The sequence below is a fragment of the Anabrus simplex genome, chromosome 2 (assembly GCF_040414725.1).
Source record: "Anabrus simplex isolate iqAnaSimp1 chromosome 2, ASM4041472v1, whole genome shotgun sequence".
NCBI lineage: Eukaryota > Metazoa > Arthropoda > Insecta > Orthoptera > Tettigoniidae > Anabrus > Anabrus simplex.
This window is the reverse complement of record NC_090266.1, coordinates 425,508,667-425,526,613: the sequence shown is the minus strand read 5'-3', so window position 1 is coordinate 425,526,613 and position 17,947 is coordinate 425,508,667. Positions and strand designations below refer to the sequence as shown.

Below are 17,947 nucleotides of genomic sequence, written 5' to 3'. Positions count from 1 at the left end.
CACGTCATCAACAGTCACTCGTCTGTTATTTAGGATCATATCACGCACTTGCTCAATATTGGCTTCAGTTACGGCTGCAGATGGACGCCCAGATCTTTCCCCATCCTTCACGCTCGCGTGACCCCTTTTGAACTGCTCAGTCCACTGGTAAACACTTCGCTGTGGCAAAACATTGTCCCCGTAGTGTGCTGAAAGTCTTCTATGAATTTCCGTTCCTGGTCCTCAGACTACAAAAAACGGATTACGGAACGCTGGTCTTCCTTGGTGCAAACAGAGGGTGGCGCGGCCACCTTCACATCGCTACAGCGCAAGCTGTACTGATCTGATAACGCTGAAACCTACCACAGACCTAGACCACGCTGCCATCTACCGGCTGGTGAACACAGAACGCCATAGAGCCAACCTAAAGGCAATTAGAGCAAAATTTCAGATACTTAATGACTTGCCTATGTAGATACGTTTGCGAAATTACTAACTGTTTAGATAGAAGGCAGTTCGGGTTTTGGAAAGGCTACTCCAGTGAGGCTCTACTTGTAAGATTCCAGCAAGACATAGCGGATATTTTAGATTAGATTCAGGAGGTCAAATGGACTGCATCACTTTTCACCTATCCAAGGCTTTTGATAGATAGATCATGAGAGACTACTGACGTAAATTAAAACTATTGAACCAAACTCTTTTAGTGGCCGAATGAGTAGCTAAATATTTATAAAACTGATCTCAGAGAATAAGAGCTTTGTCTGGCGCTGTAATGATGAACAGGAGGCTTTATGCATGACAGTATTATTCGATAGTTTATGTTTTCCTATACGTATTACTGATTGAAGTAAAGAACTTGAGCCATAGATAAGGCTTTTACAGATAATGTTGTACCGTATAGAGTAATAAATAAGATTCAGGAGTTTGAGCGATTGCAAAAGGACCTCGAAAATATCATATGTATTCCGAGAATACCTCACTAACTTCACAGTGGACAATGCAGTGACCAAGCAAGGTACTAATTGATCGTGAGCAGGTACATTTGGCTGGAATTCTCCGTGTTACCAGAAGAGTGGAAATCTGGATCATTTCACTGTTGCTTTTAAAGGTACCTGGCGCATATTTAGTAGATCAGTGCACCGCTATGTAGCTTCTATGTGATATGAAAACCCGAGATCCACCAGAGTGCTCTTGTTAATAGTTCAACAACGGATAGAGCGTCTCACCTGGACTCTAGGGGTCTGGAAACGTGTGACATGGTCCGATGAACCAAGATACAAGTTCTTTCGGCTTGACAGCAAGACTAGTGTTTAGCAAAAAAAAAAAACAGCAAGGCTATTGATCTTAGTTGTCAACCAGACACCACGTAAGTTGATGGTAATCCAGCGCAGGTGCAGGACCACGCTATTGAACGGTGACCTTAGCGATCATTTGCTTACCTTTGCGGACTTAACGTTTCTTGACAATATTGAGATGTTATAACTCGAAAATTCGGCGTATCTTGTGGCTTAGACTGTCCTCGACTGAATGCTGAAGAATATTTTTGGGATTTCCACCAAGAGTAGTCTGGCCAGCACGTTCGTCTTAACATGAAACTAATCGATCTTTATGGAACTTGTCAACTGTAAATTGCGGATGGAATTGCAACTTCAAGAACAGTTTGCTAAGCTTCTGGAATGGAAGTTTGGCAGTTGAGCCTATTTACCCTCTGAGACGATATATTGAGGATATGTGAAGGAATGATTATGACATGTAGAGATTTAGATGTGACCTATCATAGTGATTCATTGCAAAATTTAGTGAAGTCTCGAAGAGGATGATAGTGGAAAAATAAACAATACAAATAGTATAAGAGGGAAAGCCATCTCTGTACAGCTGATGAAGGCTCTTGGAGGAGTGGAATGTAAAGGCTTTAACTGTCCGTAACCTCGGAACTAAGTGGAATAGAGTGGTTATGGTTTTTCCCCGCGGATTAATTTGGTACACATTGTTATTCTATATAAAGGATTGTTGAGTATATAATATTGGCATAGAAATACTGTAAACTGATATGACTTCCCAGAATGCAGTATTATAAAGGTAGTTTCAAATTATATTACACTCATATTGAAACAACCTTGGCAATATTTTATTTCGGCCATGTACATTTTTGTTTACAAATGAAATAACGTACAAAAAAAAACAACTCTTGATTTTTTTTGTCTAATGTTTAAATCTTGTCTCCATATTGGCATCACGTTTATAATTTCTTCCTCGTAGGACCATCCCTTGAGCGGGGGACTTGTGTTCGTCGTTCAGAGGCTCATCGTCGGCAGCCATCAACTGTAACGAGAACAACATTAACATTCAGTTAATTTGGATATTTAATAGTAAATAAGTATCACACGTAGATTATACAGTAAACACAGATTGTCAATGAATTGTATTCCATTTCCCTTTCTTCCAGCAATTGAAATTTGTGGATATTACCAAACACTTCCATTTGGATTCTAAGATTTTCAACAAGCAATGTTATTTCCTTGAAATGTCTACCATTCTAGTAGGAGTACTTATCTCGTACTTGTAACACTGGATTATGATGTAATTGCACGCAGATAGTATGGTGGGTGTAGTAACAGTTCATTGTTATTTAAATCCAAAATTTCCTCCTTCGTGTTGCAACATTGTATTTTCAGAGGAGTGTAGGGTTACAGCGAGTGATGCTAATACAGCTGAGTTTCGATAATCAAATCTATTGCCGGAGTATAAACTCAACAAAGAACTTATGGAAGAGAAGTCTAAACTTCAATTCATCGGAACAGCCCGGTCGAGAACGAAAACCCAGGACAAACAGCTCAAAATTTGGAGATAAAATGCTTTTGACACATAATTATACATCAAATTATATAATAATAATAATAATAATAATAATAATAATAATAATAATAATAATAATAATAATGAGGTGTATAAGTGTATAATATTTTGTTTTCTTTTCCTAAAGTTCGACCCCGGTCTGAATCTGGCAAGCACATATAATTTCAGTTACAACCTATACGTAGCTCCACCGAATACTGTACCTTGTTCCAAAGATAAACGGCAATACAAGTCCCGTTTCATCTTTCTCATATTTATCCTTTGATCTCATTGGACTAGAAGATTCCTGCTCCAGTATAGCTAAATACATGGCGGAGCTGTTAATCGAACTATCAGGTTCTACAATAGCAACATTAATCAATAGATCGACATGGAAATAAATGTACTGAATATAATGTTACGTATTGGTAAGTACGCTGCCTTTGACTACTTCTCCATAAATGCAGCATTTTTCGTCTACCTTTTGGCACAGGCCAAAGCAAAATGTAGCTTTTACCGAATTCTCCGTCTCATTTATAGCTATACCAGCATGGAAGCTCCTGAGGTATGAATGGTGTTGTGTAATGCCATTGAGAGCACGCCTAATGAATCTGTGTGCTGTGAAAGGTGCTACTAATAGGGTCAGTCATGCTGCAATAACACTTTCTGACTCAGTGAGGGAAACAATGACAAACTGCGTTACTCCCCATATTGCGTAGTACGCTTCATCACAGCGCCGTTGTCAGAGTTGGCAGTTTCCTTATAACAGCATAATCTTCTGTGGTACTACTGAAGAATCTAACCAGCTAGGGCCTGATGACTTCTTCTTCTACTGCTTTCCCCACAACTGTGGGGTCGCGGGTACGAATTGTGTCGCACATGTGGATTTGGCCCTGTTTTACCGGCGGATGTCCTTCCTGACATCAAACCTGTATGCAGGGATGTAATCACTATTGCATGTTTCTGTTGCGTGTTGTGTGTTGCCTGAAAGGATAGTCTGGGGAAAAACACATACGTCCAGTCCCCAAGCCAGGAGAATTCATCAGGCGCGATTAAAATCCCCGATCCGGCCGGGAATTGAACCCGGGACCCTTTGAACCGAAGGCTTCAACGTTGACCCTTCAGCCAAAAAGTCGGACTAGGGCCTGATGACCTGATACAAATATAAAACAATACGTTAAGCGGCACTAATACAGAGTTCTTCTATCAATTTTGTTTTCGAAATATACCAAAGAAACATCATCTCGTCTTAAAATACGTGGGTCATTCTCAGAAGCAAACTTTGATATCACTTGGAAACTGTTCCAAGGGGAAAAAATTCTCTTTTCATCTATGTTGTCACTGGGATCTTTCCATGACATGACGTCATGGTTAGGCCTGCTAGTACAATAAACTGGTGATTACTACTACTACTACTACTACTACTACTACTACTACTACTGCTGCTGCTGCTGCTGCTGCTGCTGCTACTCCTACTTACACTACTACAGAATGCTAGATATAGAGGAGATCCTCTTGGAAGCTACGTGCTTTGAAGTTTTTGCGAAGCTTTTGGATAAGGGATGGCCTGACTGTGTTTATAGTAACACGCACGTCATCGCTGGAAATATAGGGAAATGGACTGATTGGGATATATCAATGGTTGTAAATCCCAAACATCTTACAGAGGAGGATAGAATTATGAGAAGCATGAAGAATATGCATTCAGAAATCTCTGACTTGCTGAACTCTAATCTGGAGGAAGGTAAGACGGAATTCCTGCGCACTGTTACGCAAACCTACACGAGTCGAGGAGCAGAGCGATATGTGTATGTAATACCATATTCATTTAATCAGGATGGAGTAAATGACCTGCAGAGCCTGTATTCATGTCTCACCCACTGGAGGGAGATAATTGAGACTCATGCAAGAAAGAAGGTACTGATAACTCTCCCGGATAGTCTTGACCGAAATTATACAAGGAAAATCTTGGAATGTATGTTTCGTAAGAGTGATATCGAAATAGGGTGCTTGGAGCCGGGTAAAACACAGGTAAAACAGGCTGTTCCTGCGGGGTTATCATCGAAAAAGAAACCCTTAAATAATAATACTCAGGAAACAGTTATGTACAATGCTGCTGGCCAAACGTATGTCGAATTGCTCAAAACAGTAGAGGAAGGGGTAAACATCGAAAAAATGGTGCTAAAATAAAACGAATAAGAAAAACGACAAAGGATGACTTAATGCTTACTGTAGAAGGCATAGGAAAGGCTGACGTATTACAACGTGAGATAATTAAAAATGTCAAGGAAGTAGAGGTTTTAACAAAGAGGAAGGATACAACAATTCTAGTGTACGGTATGGATTCGGATCTAAATGAAAATTATCTTAGAGTAGCACTCTCCTTAGAAGCTGCTGTTGAAAAATCACAGATCACAGGTCTGTAAGATCGGGGAGGTTTGGAAATCTGAATGCTACCATAATCTTGCCAACGGAACCAACGAAAATAATGTTAAAGGAAAATAAAATAAATGTAGGATGGGCAACCTGTCTGGTGAAGGAAAGAGTTACAGTTGCAAGGTGTTTTAAATGTCTTGGATTTGGACATAAAGCGCCACAGTGCGACGTTAAGGATGACCGGTCTCAGAGCTGTCTAAATTGTGGACAAGAAGGCCATTTAGCGAAGGATTGTGGGAACAATTCGTTTTGCACCACGTGCCAAGTAGAAGGCCACCGCTCAGATCAAATGAAATGCCCTACTTACAGGAATTTGATATTAGAGGCAAGGAAGTTGAATTTAAACGACCAAGAATGGACATACTGCAGGCGAATCTCACGAGGAAACCCGACAGTCATGATATTATTTATGCAACAGCCTTGAAAAGGAAAGTAGACTTAGTGCTTGTTAGCGAGCCAAACAGAAGGCGAGTAGCTGAAGGTGGTTGGTTCATGGACAAAAGATGTGATGTAGCTGCATATTTTTAAATGAGAAGCTGGAGGTGCTGAACATAAGGGCAGAAGAAGAATATTTGTGTATTCAACTTCAACAATGTCAGATTTACTGTTGTTATATCTCTCCTAACATCCCTTTTGATATTTTCAAAGCTGAGGTAGATGTAATAGTTCAGGACTGTATGGCGTCAAGTATTGAATCTATCATTCTGGAGACCTAAATGTCAAGTCGCCTCTGTGGGGGCACCAACTGCAGATCGTAGGGGAGAATATTGAGCGGAATGGATAGCGACCCTAGACTTGGTGGTTCATAACACTGGAATCTTACCAACTTTTTCGAGAGGGAGCTCAGAGTCTTTCATAGACGTCACCTGCTCAATGCAGGGTATAGCATCATGCATTGTTGACTGGAAGGTTATGGAAGATGAATCTCTCAGCGACCATCGTTTCATTTATTTTCAAGTTAGGGGATCTAAGCTTAATGATATCACGAAAATGGTGCGGAATTATAACTGGGAATTTTTTAAAATTGCAAGCGAATGGATGTTACAAACTGTAGATACAGCGCAACATACTCTAAAAGATGTAACTGCTGTTCTTAAAGATGCTTGTAGGACCGGCCGACTGAGGGGATCAACAAAATATAAAACACGTGTCCATTACTGGTGGAACAATGAAATAGACATGCAAAGGAAAGACTGCAATCGTAAGATACGAATCCTTACAAGATCTAGGAAAAGAATCAGCCAGGTCAACTTAATACAATTAGAAGATGACTATAAGGCATCAAAGAGGCAACTAATGAATCTAATAAAGGATTCTAAGAGAAATCTCTGGCAAAAGCTATGTGAAGATCTGGACAGTGATATCTGGGGGGCGGGATATAAGATACTGATTGGTCGATTAATCAACAGGGTACCAGTTCAGCTCCCAGCTGACAGAAGAATAGCCATAGCGATGGAGTTGTTTCCTTGTACTAATGACAGACTTGAAATGGAATCAGATTTTAGTGTTGCAGAACCGTTTACTGTGGTTGAGTTACAAGAGGTAGCACGCAGTATGAAGACTGGTAAGGCCCCAGGTGCAAGTATGCAGTCGAGGTGGCACCTGGTTGGATCTTATCAGTCTTCAATGATTTACTGAAAAAGCGTCAATTAGTGGAAAGTAGCCAAGCTAGTGCTGTTATTGAAGGCAGGGAAACTATCATTAGATCCATCAGCGTACAGGCCACTTTGCTTATTAAACACCTTGAGCAAGCTTTACGAAGGATTGATTAAAATGAGACTGGAGAAAGAATTTGAACAGCAGGGAGGACTTTCTTTGAACCAGTTTGGATTTAGAAAGGGCACAACCACAACCCAAGCTGTTGAGAGGGTGATTCAAATACATGCAGAAAGCAGTGAGAAATGGGCTGTTTTGATAACGCTAGATGTCAAAAATGCTTTTAACACTGCTTCTTGGAGTATTATTTTAAGAGAACTTCGTAAGAAGAACATTTCTCGGTATCTACAACAAATAATTGCTAAGTACTTCAAAGGACGAAGAATACGACTTGATGATTTAGAAGACCTTGAAATGAGTGCTGGCGTTCCACAGGGATCTGTCCTAGGACCCACCTTGTGGAACATTCTATATGATGGCGTCCTACGCTTGCAGCTGACAAAAGGGACAACATCTATCGATTATGCAGATGACCTTGCAATAGTGGTAATAGCAGTGAATGTAGAGGAACTGGCCTTCCGAGTAAATGAATCACTGAGACGAGTTAACCTTTGGATGGTAAATAATAAATTGAGACTGGCTCCACATAAGACTGAGGAATTTTGAAAGGTTCCAGGAATTGGAAGAATGTCCGCTTCCTATTATATGATACAGTGATTATCCAAGGGAAGTCTGTACGATGCAGGAATTGCGTATTTGGTGCACATGTGAAGGCAGTAACTCAAAAGGCAGAGAAGAAGGCATCGGCATTAGCTAGACTTATACCTAACATCGGGGGACCAAGAACAGTTAAGAGGCAGATTATGTGCTCTGCAGTATATTCCATTTTACTTTATGCTGCACTTATCTGGCACAATGCACTCAGGAGGAAGATTCACCGGAGAGCTATGGAAAGAGTACAGAGGAAAATGCTGCTCAGAGTTATCTGTGCATATCGAACTGTTTCGACAGCAGCTTTACAAGTTGTAGCTGCCAGTATTCCCATTGACCTCCTCGTGGTAGAGAGAAAATTTTTGGCACGAAAGGGGTGCGGCTATATCTGCTGAAGAAAAGAAAGCCTTGAGGAACCAACTCTTACTAGACTGGCAAGGCCGATGGGATGGCACAACCGATGTTGGCTAATGGACAAAAAAGCTAATCCCGACATAGGAGGCTGGCTTAAATGTAGACATCGGCAGGTAGATTACTATCTGTCGCAGATCCTGACAGGACATGGAAGATTTGGCGTATACGCCATGAAGATGGGAATGACGCGGGGAGATGGTTGTTGGTACTGTTCTGAAAGGGATACAGTAGAACACACTTGTTTCTGCTGTGTTCGATGGGAAGAAGAACGAAGGAAAGCCTGCCAACAACTTGGCCGACGACTCACGCGGGGGCGAAGGAGAAAGAAGAGAAAGGAAGAACTTAATAATATACATCACTCTATTCTGATGTCATGCCGTCAAGCAGTTCCAGAATGGGTTGAGTGAAGAAGGCAGGGGTTTTTAGTTGGTGGAAATCCAACTGCCACACAGAGTGGTGTCTTTAAAAGATTTTCCCCTGCCACAAAAAACTACCACTACTACAACTGATACTACTACTACTAAAGTATTTTCAAAGGGTCAGTAATCTGTAACTAAGGGACTGAAATAATACTTGCAGAAGATTATGCTCATTACCTATTATTATTATTATTATTATTATTATTATTATTATTATTATTATTATTATTATTATTATTATGGTTGACAAACCGTAAGACGCGAAACACTCGGTGAAGAAATGTAACTATTTCTTTATAAACAGGAAGGTGTCTTTCTTTAAAACTAAATACGGAGTCCGTAACACGGAAATCTAATTTTAGCCTATGAGACATTTTACATGTGGTGAGTTTGAATTATTGATTTCCTACTTAGAACGACGAACCATTGCACATGACTGAATACCAGGAAAGGTGAAGAGGTTTCAACTCGACCTAAAATTGATAACGTTCGCGGGTTTACAAGCAAAACGCATTAAGTCATTATCTTTAGTTTTTGATGTTGTCACATTGCCCTATGTATTTTTTCCGCTCTGTTCACTTGCGATAACCGCCAAATTGTACGAAATCACTTTAGTTAATGTATCTTCTAATTTTCGTTCTCTTGCTAAGTCTCATGACAGCAATTTATTTAAGATAAAATACATAAACACGATTTCAATTACACGGCGTTATTGCAGGCATTCTAAAATCCTATTACATAATTTTAAAAATAAACAATCCTTGTATTCCGAGAACAGATATTGGCAATGAAGAATTGTGAAAGCCTTCAAAACTGTTTTTCGTACATACATACATACATACATACATACATCATCATTATAGAACGCTATGCCCTTCAGCTTTCAGTGCGCGAGCCTCTGTGAATTTACCAAACGTCGTCACAATCCCCTATTTGCCACTAGTGCTGTGGCGTCATTTAGTTCTATACCTCTTATCTTTAAGTTGTTAGAAACGGAGTCTAGCCATCGTCGTTTTGGTCTCCCTCTGCTTCTATTACCCTACAGAACAGAGTCCATTAATCTCCTGTCTGTATCGGTGCGACGTAAAGTAACTTGCCGACCGACCGACTGCCATTATCCTCCTAGGTAACCTATTCTACTCCATTCGCCTCACATGACCCCACCATCGAAACCGGTTTATGCGTACAGCTTCATCCATCCAGTTCATTCCTAACTTAGCCTTTATCTCCTCATTCCGAGTACACTCCTGTCATTGTTCCCACCTGTCTGTACCAGCAATTATTCTCGCTACTTTCATGTCTGTTACTGTTTTTCTCAGAAGTAAAATGATGACTTAATATGTTTTACTAGTAAACCCACGATGATATTTTATCATTGTTCAAATGAAGTTAGTCCGATGTTTCGTTATTGCTCGGAATAAAACTCACCAAACTTGCGGCTGCACGGTTTGGGTCACGTAACTAACTGCTTGCATACGAACTCCACTATCGGCAGTCCTGAATATGTTTTTCCGCGGTTTCCCACTTTCACACCAGACAAATGCCCTGTACCTTAATTAAGGCCACGATCGTTTCCTTCGCACTCCTAGTATTTTCCTATCTTATCGTCGCCGTAAGCCATACCAGTCTCGACGTGACGTAAAGCATATTGCAAAGAAGGAAAAAAAAAGGGAATTCAACTCTGCTCTATTCTGTACCTGAACATTAAATTACTAATGATGTGGATAATAATAATATTAATATTAAATTCAAAGTATAGTTCATACTCTGATGAAATAACCTATCCCACCGTAAGCTGTTGTTGATAATGGATGGATATTCACCATCATGTATTCTACAGTACCTTGATATTATAGCATGAGAGTATTATTCTCCAATAGGCTATCCATTACCTGGATGAGGAACATTCTCCGAACACGGTCGCTGGTGTTGAGGTAACTTCCATGGATCAAAAGATAAGAAAATATAACAACATCTCCTTTCTTTGCACATATTGGTGTTGCTCCGGCTATCGGAAACTCATTCTGAAATTAAGAGAAAGGTTTTATTAGTAACTAGAAAGTGTTATCAAGCATCTTAAAATTAGAACATTGTGTAAATGGAGGAATGAACGACAAAAATGATAAAGGTAAGGCTTACATAAATGGGTTAGAGTTCCTTATTTGTTTATACTGAATGTTTTTCATTTGGGGAGCTCCTTTCTGAAGATAATTTGAGGTCAAACTGTCTTACTAACTCTGGCTGTAGTCACAATATTTATAGAATATTACCAATTTGAAAGGTGTCAGTAAAAGTATCTCTCTGGTAAAAATGAAATGGCGTATGGCTTTTAGTACCGGGAGTGTCCGAGGACAAATTCGGCTCGACAGATGCAGGTCTTTTTATTTGACTCCCGTGGACGACCTGCGCGTCGTGATGAGGATGAAATGATGTTGAAGACGACACATACACCCAGCCCCCGTACCAGTGAAATTAAACCAATTCAGGTTAAAATTCCCGAACCTGCCGGGAATCGAACGCGGGACCCTTATGACCAAAGGCCAGCACGCTAACCATTTAGCCATGGAGACGGACATCTATCTAGTGATGAGAGGAGTAAAAAGAAGGAATTATGTTCCAGAAATTCTTTCTTTAATTTACCAGAATTTGGAAGCTAAAGTTTGCTGTGAATTCCTTCCTTGATTTGTACAGACTTTTTTTTTTTTTGCAAGTTGCTTTACGTCGCACAGACACAGATAGGTCTTATGGCGACGATGGAACAGGAAAGGCCTAGGAATGGGAAGGAAGCGGCCGTGGCCTTAATTAAGGTACAGCCTCAACATTTGCCTGGTGTGAAAATGGGAAACCACGGAAAACCATCTTCAGGGCTGCCGACGGTGGGGTTCGAACCCACTATCTCCCGGATGCGAGCTCACAGCTGTGTGTTCCTAACCGCACGGCCAACTTGCCCGGTGTACAGACATTATTTAGTGCTGCAGTGAAGAAACAAGTCAAGGCCATGACACTGCCACGTGTATCAAAGCAAAGCAAAGCAAAGTCACCTCCGTACAGGCCATGAAGGCCCTTGGAGGAGTGGAAGGTAAAGGCTTCCACCATTGTTAACCTCGGCACGTGATGGGGTGGAGTGGTTGGCTCTACGCTCGGCCGCCTTTGCCCCCAGGAATTAACCTGGTATTCATTTTTGGTGTAGGCTGAGTGAACCTCAGGGCCTTATGCACCTCCGGAAGTGGAAATCTCGTTTCTTAAGCCATGTGTATACACTGAGTAATTATTGTTTACAGCAAATGTATTTCCAATTAAAGGAACGGTTGCGGTCATAGATTTTTAGTGACGTCATCCCGGGCTTTTATTCAAAGTGGCCACAGTTCCAAATCTGGTCAATGGCAGGAGGGATGTTCGGAGTGAATTGGCACTACTCAGTGTTAAGGTTTCCGTGGCTACATTCACGTTACCAATATGAAGTACGTTTACTTTAAAACAGGGCCTCCCAACGTCCAAAATCTCACGCGTGCAAACCGAGACGCAGGGGCTCTGTGCACCGTGCATCAGCCCGAATCGGCTCGGTTCGGACCAGCGTTTTGTCTCGGGGCGACTCGGCTAAGGTCGGCTCAACTTTGCTCAGATGATGGAGCGCTGCAGAGCAAACGGGGAAGGGGGAGACAGGTGGAGCGAGCGAGAAAGGTGTAGGGAAAGAGAGAGACAGCGCTATTGCTGAAAGTCGACGAGTGGGCGTGTACACATTGGTCAACCTAGCAAAGTCGTCTTATGCACCCTGCGCCGCGCAATGACCCGGTGCATGCACTCTGAGAGGCCCTGCTTTAAAGCAAATATAATATTTGAACAAGTTTTCAGTCTATTTCTACCTTTACCTCAAAGTAAAGGGAAAGGTCTTTCAGAGACAACTTTCAAATTGATTTGACCATAAATATTGTGGGAAAGATCCGAATTTGTATGATATTTCTTGCCCACAAGATACCTTAAGAAATAACTGCCCTACGGGTAGTAACTCGTTGTGAAACAGCCTATACAATAATTTCAGTTGTACTGAGATAATAGTCAGTGTGGTCCAGCCAAGGGTATCAATAACATGACTGGTGTTACAGGACAGGTATGGATCAGCTTTGCGAAGATAGAATATAAGATTACATGTTTCATACTTAAGGCTACTATGCGTCCACTGTCTCGAAACGTTTATTCAGGAATTGCGTGGGAAAACTGAAATGTTAAAATTAAACCATGCCTTTTGGCGTCGATTTAGTTGATATAATATATACACTGGCGGAAAATGAAATCCCAACAAAAAGGAGACATTAATTTAGTAGAATTTAATTTAGGCTAAGCAGTTGTCTAGGTAACATATTTATTTCAATAAAATTTCCAGTTCGCAGGTTCGATGTCATTTTGTGCGGTTATGTTCCACGTCTGTTGCACTGGTCACTCAAATCAGAAACGGTTAATGCTGGTATTGGATGACGCTGGAATTGTCGTCCCATAATATCCCATACATGCTCAATGGGCGAATGTTCTGGGATCTCGCAGGCTATAAGGCAACTGGTCGACACTCTGTAGAGCACGTTGGGTGACAGCAGTGGTTTGAGGACGAGCGTCATCCTGTTGGAAGGCACCCCTTGAATACTGAGAATGAATGGCAGCCAACTGGTTCTATCGCTAGCGTACATACAAATCCGCTGTCAATATCCTTGAGATAAGGACGAGAGTGCTCCTGATTTAATGGAAATCGCTCCCCAGACCATAACTCCTGGTGTAAGTACAGTATGTCGAGCCGCAGACAGCTTGGTCCCAAGCGCTCATCTTACCTCCTTCTTACCAAACTACGGCCGCACAAGACAGAAACGCCTCTCATCTGAAAACACAACAGAACTCCACTCCTCCATCCAATGAGCTCTAGCTCCACACCACTGAATTTGCAGATGACATTGATTCATAGTTAGTGCCATGAACACTATAGGACGTCTGCCTCAGAGCTGTCCCTCAAGTAATAGATTTGTTACAGTTTGCTGTGTCACTCTGATGTCAGCTGAAGCTCTAATGGCTCCTAAAGATGCAGTACGATCCACCACAGCCATGCAGCGAATACTGCGGTCTTTCCTCTCTGTAGTGTGTGCTACCAGTCCCCAGTTCTCCTGAGACAGTGCCTTCCCGTGACCATTATTTACAACACCGATGCACTGTGGATACATTTCTGCCATGTCTTTCTGCAGAATCGCGGAAAGAACATCCGCATTCTCGCAGCACTATTACACGGCTTCGTTCAAACTCAGTAAGCTGCTGATACTACCTTCTTCGTCTCCTTGAATGAATCTTTCGTTCACACGTACCTCAAACGTCAACACCAGACGATGACTAACGCTCATGAACTGTACAGCGCGTATTTAAAGCAAACTTGCTTTGCAAGGTCATAGTGGTACTACTAGTACCACTCTTCGTCGACTAGTACGCAAATTTGAATAGGCGTCATCTTTCAGATGCGAAAACACTCCTGCCGAATTTCTTTTATCCAGCACAGCTCCTTCTCGGTGTTGGAATTTCATTTTTCGCCAATGTATACGAGTAAAATAATAAGTTCCTGTATGTAAGAACATCCTCAGATTCTACCAAAACACTTTTATATTTTCATTATTTACTTTACAGCTCAATCTAACCTATCATTGCACCACTTGCCATCAATAATACAATCATAAGCACGTACTACAGATGTTCTTGCCGTTCACAATGGCGCCACTCAATGCGCCTGCCGAGACAATAATTAGGTTAGTAATAATGCTTATTTTCTTTTCTATTTACAGTGCTGAATGTCATTATTCCACTGTTTTGTAGTTATCAGTCAGTGCTCGGCAGTCTTCCTGTTCAGTCCACAGGCTTCAAATAAATATTCCACATTGTGGGAGAGCAGTGTACTTCATTGTGGCACCGAAATATAAGCGCAAGGTTAATGATGTGGTTACAGTGCATTAAGTGGAACTTTGTGTAGAAATGGTCTTCATCGGCTCACAGCAGAACTATCAATGAATTGATATCGGAATCTGCCTTGAAAGTTCTCTGCTATAATAACCACTTTGTAGAAAGTGCATATGCAAACAAATGAACAAAATATCCATAGTTTTCAACTGCAAGGATTTGATACAGTGACGGAAATCTCAAGAGAAACAATCGAAAATGAATTTGAGCAGCCCTCGTTGCTAGCTAGCCAGAACTGATGGTACTGTGAAGACCACATTGTACCTGCGCTGAGGCTAGTCTTTGCTTCACGTTTGTTTGAGAGAAATATCAATCAACTTGTGATTATTTGAGAAAGAAGTTATGCATCTCGTTAACGTTCATGACCTTGTAATTCGCCACTTCCATGATAATGCTTTTTTCTTCTTAGAATGAAAAAGAATAAGTGGGAAATAGTTCAGCAGGTGATGGAACTAATTGAAAATCTTCCACCGGATTTAGTGTTTCTTTAGAAACCTTTCTAGTCGTAGGCCTACAAGACGTGCATCTTATCTTCATTATCTGATTAAAATAAAAAGACAAACGGGAAGAAATTACAGGGGAATTTATTAGTATTGCCCACGTGACATTGCGAGCTAGCAAGCAACTTAAGCAGTTCTACAAAAATATTAATGCTATAGTAGAATACATTTTAGAAACCATTCTGCTGACCATACATTTTGATACCCCAACGTTATCTCCGACCATTATATGGAGTGACCCTGTGGCTTAAAATCTTAATGCAAACATTGCCTGCTTTATAGAAGAAAGAGAGAGAGACATGTTTCTGTTTGTCGTTTATTCTAACCTCTCACTAATTTAATTGACGACTTCACTGACGACGGATTTTGGCAGAAATTATTCCTCAGACAGATTTCAAAAATTGTTCCTCTTTATAGGTCTATTTCTGTTTGAAACACCACTCGACATATCCAACGCATTATTTCAGTCGGTTATTTTGATTTTTAGCCTCGATTTAACAGTTTAACCCTGGTGAAAGGCTGTGTTAACTAAACATATAGTTAAAAATAATCTACCTGGATGAAACAGAATAGTCAAGTTTGGACTTAAAGTTGAGTAACTCGAGGTTAAGTTTTAACCCTGTTGATGACACCAGACCTTAGTATGTTCTAAATAGTACTCTGTCTAACACCGGTGTACAAGGTGGTCGTCATGTGTGTGTGTGTGTGTGTGTGTGTGTGCACGTTCATGAAACAAATTTGAAAGGTACGAACAGATGCAACCAAATAAGCTATGTGTATCTACAAATGTATTGGTTGAAATTGTATAATTCAAATAAATACACAATTACGGACAATAATTGAACGTAAATAAATTATTCATATAGTTCAACGGCAAAACATAGGAGATTTATTGTGTTTCCAGAACCAAAGCTATGTAAAATCAAATCTGATCAATGAGTCAACATACTGAACACAGTAGTCATATTCTTGAAGGGACATTAAGCAAGTGATATTATTTTACTATTATTATTATTATTATTATTATTATTATTTATGCAACTTAGACTGTACAATGAACATCGTATGAAGGAGAATTGTCGCCCTTCATCATATATGTGTTTCGAGTCAATGTTTTCTCACAATGCAAGTAATTAAGGACTCTTGGAGCAACTAATTGATACTGTTCTTATTCAAAGGCAAGCAATCTTTTAGTTTTACGTGACTGTTGTTACTGTGATCATAGCCACATGACCTTTCGTTTTACATGGAATCCGAACCACAAGGACGTGACGATTAATTTCAAAAATCCCACATGCACTGGTTGGGAATCAAACAGGGGAAGCCTTGTTGAGAAGCTGGTGACTATGTAGCTAGACTTCAAGTATCATTTTCTTACTCATTAATATAGTTTTCAGCCTGTTGCATTGACGATGTCAGAGAAAATCGAGGGGAATACAAAGCCCTTCTTGTCAGAAGGAGCTGGAACTCGACAGATAAGTAAATCTGCTAGGACTCTTTTACCATGTAACATTATGGATATTTGCGGTGTAGAGAATAGCACACCTTGGCCTACATAGCCTTTTTTGGCAAATGACTCCCGCAACAGTCCATGAAAAGTGAAGTTATGAACAGTAGAATATTTCAATTTCACCACTCTTCTGCGGGCGGGGAGATTTATTACATCACCTACAACCGAGTCCGTGATTGAAGATGGTAATCCCCTGTATCTGTACAGTAAGGTTCGAGAAATCTTCTTCTAGGTAATATTGTTATTCCCTTACCTGGTCAACGTAGTGATACTTTTCTCCTTTTTCCTCTATGCCTTTATCATCCAAGGGACCCAACTTATGGGAGCCAGGGTAAACACAGAGGCAGCCGTTCTCAGGAGTACTATCGTCCATGTGAATAAAGACTGCTACCATGGAATCGTTCTTGAATGGGAAGTAATGGTAATCCTGTAAATCAAATAGATAACTCGGTGAACTATCTCAAGTGTAAAATGATATCACAGTCATAATCCTGGTTATTATGACTTTTCATCATCTAAAAAACTACTCAGTACATAATTAAGTACTGTCGACATCTTCAAATATCAAATTCACTATAGCTACCTCGGTAGCAAATCATAACACAAAAATACCGTACATTATAAAGCACTAACTTTTAAATTAAAAAGAAAAGAAGACACATTTTCTAAAATATAGTTATTTTTGCTACCTCTTTTTCCCACACCTCTGGAACCACGGGTGCGAACTGCGTCGCACATGTGGATTTGACCCTGTTTTACGGCTGGATGCCCTACCTGACGCCAACCTTATATGGAGGGGTGTAATCACTATCGCGTGTTCTTGTGATGGTTAGTAGTGTGGTATATTGTCTGAATATGATGAGGAGAGTGTTGGGACGGACAAATACACTCAGTCCCCAAGCCAGAAGAATTAATCAGAAGCGATTAAAATCCCCGACCCGGCCGGGAATCGAACCCGGCACCCTCTGAACCGAAGGACAGTACGCTGATCATTTAGCCAACGAGTCAGACATGTTTCTAAAATACAGTATTATACAATTTATACTAACAATGTTTCTATTAAACAAACAGCTCATCCTTAATAAATGTATACTATTTACAAAATTCTACTCATAATACCTTCCGTACTTACACACATAATCAACTCATACACAGTAACTTATGTGGGATCACTTCAAATAATACTATACAACTGCTATAAGATTTCAATTTACATTGCTTTCTTTTCTTCTGCCCATTTTGGTCCCTAACATGCATAACGACCTGCTGCGTCTTAACCACAGCACCTTTTGCTTTTCATAGTTCCTGAAGGGCATCCACAGCTACCGTAGCGGCCCCAGGGTCCTCGAAGTCCCCTACTGCGGCTGTCCGATCTTCATAGACAAGGGGATGGAATTCATTTATTCGCAAAAATTCGTTATTTACAATAACCAGCACAGTTCGAATGACCTCTAACATTTCTTTTCTCTGTTGCTGTTCGTTCTTTTCTTGAATATCTGTACGGAGTT

General features: G+C 40.6%; 1 protein-coding gene across 1 annotated transcript in view; it reads right to left on the bottom strand.

Annotated features, from left to right (window-relative positions):
* Positions 1-2,085: 2,085 nt before the first annotated feature.
* Positions 2,086-17,947, bottom strand: part of LOC136864177 (phytanoyl-CoA dioxygenase, peroxisomal) — a 42,616-nt gene continuing 26,754 nt past the window's right edge. Inside the window, exons 4-6 of the mRNA XM_067140833.2 lie at positions 16,693-16,866; positions 10,343-10,474; positions 2,086-2,301 (exon numbers count right to left, since the gene is read on the bottom strand). Of these exons, the coding sequence (XP_066996934.2) occupies positions 2,182-2,301; positions 10,343-10,474; positions 16,693-16,866 (426 nt within the window). The 3' untranslated portion in view covers positions 2,086-2,181. The remainder of the gene's footprint in view (positions 2,302-10,342; positions 10,475-16,692; positions 16,867-17,947) is intronic.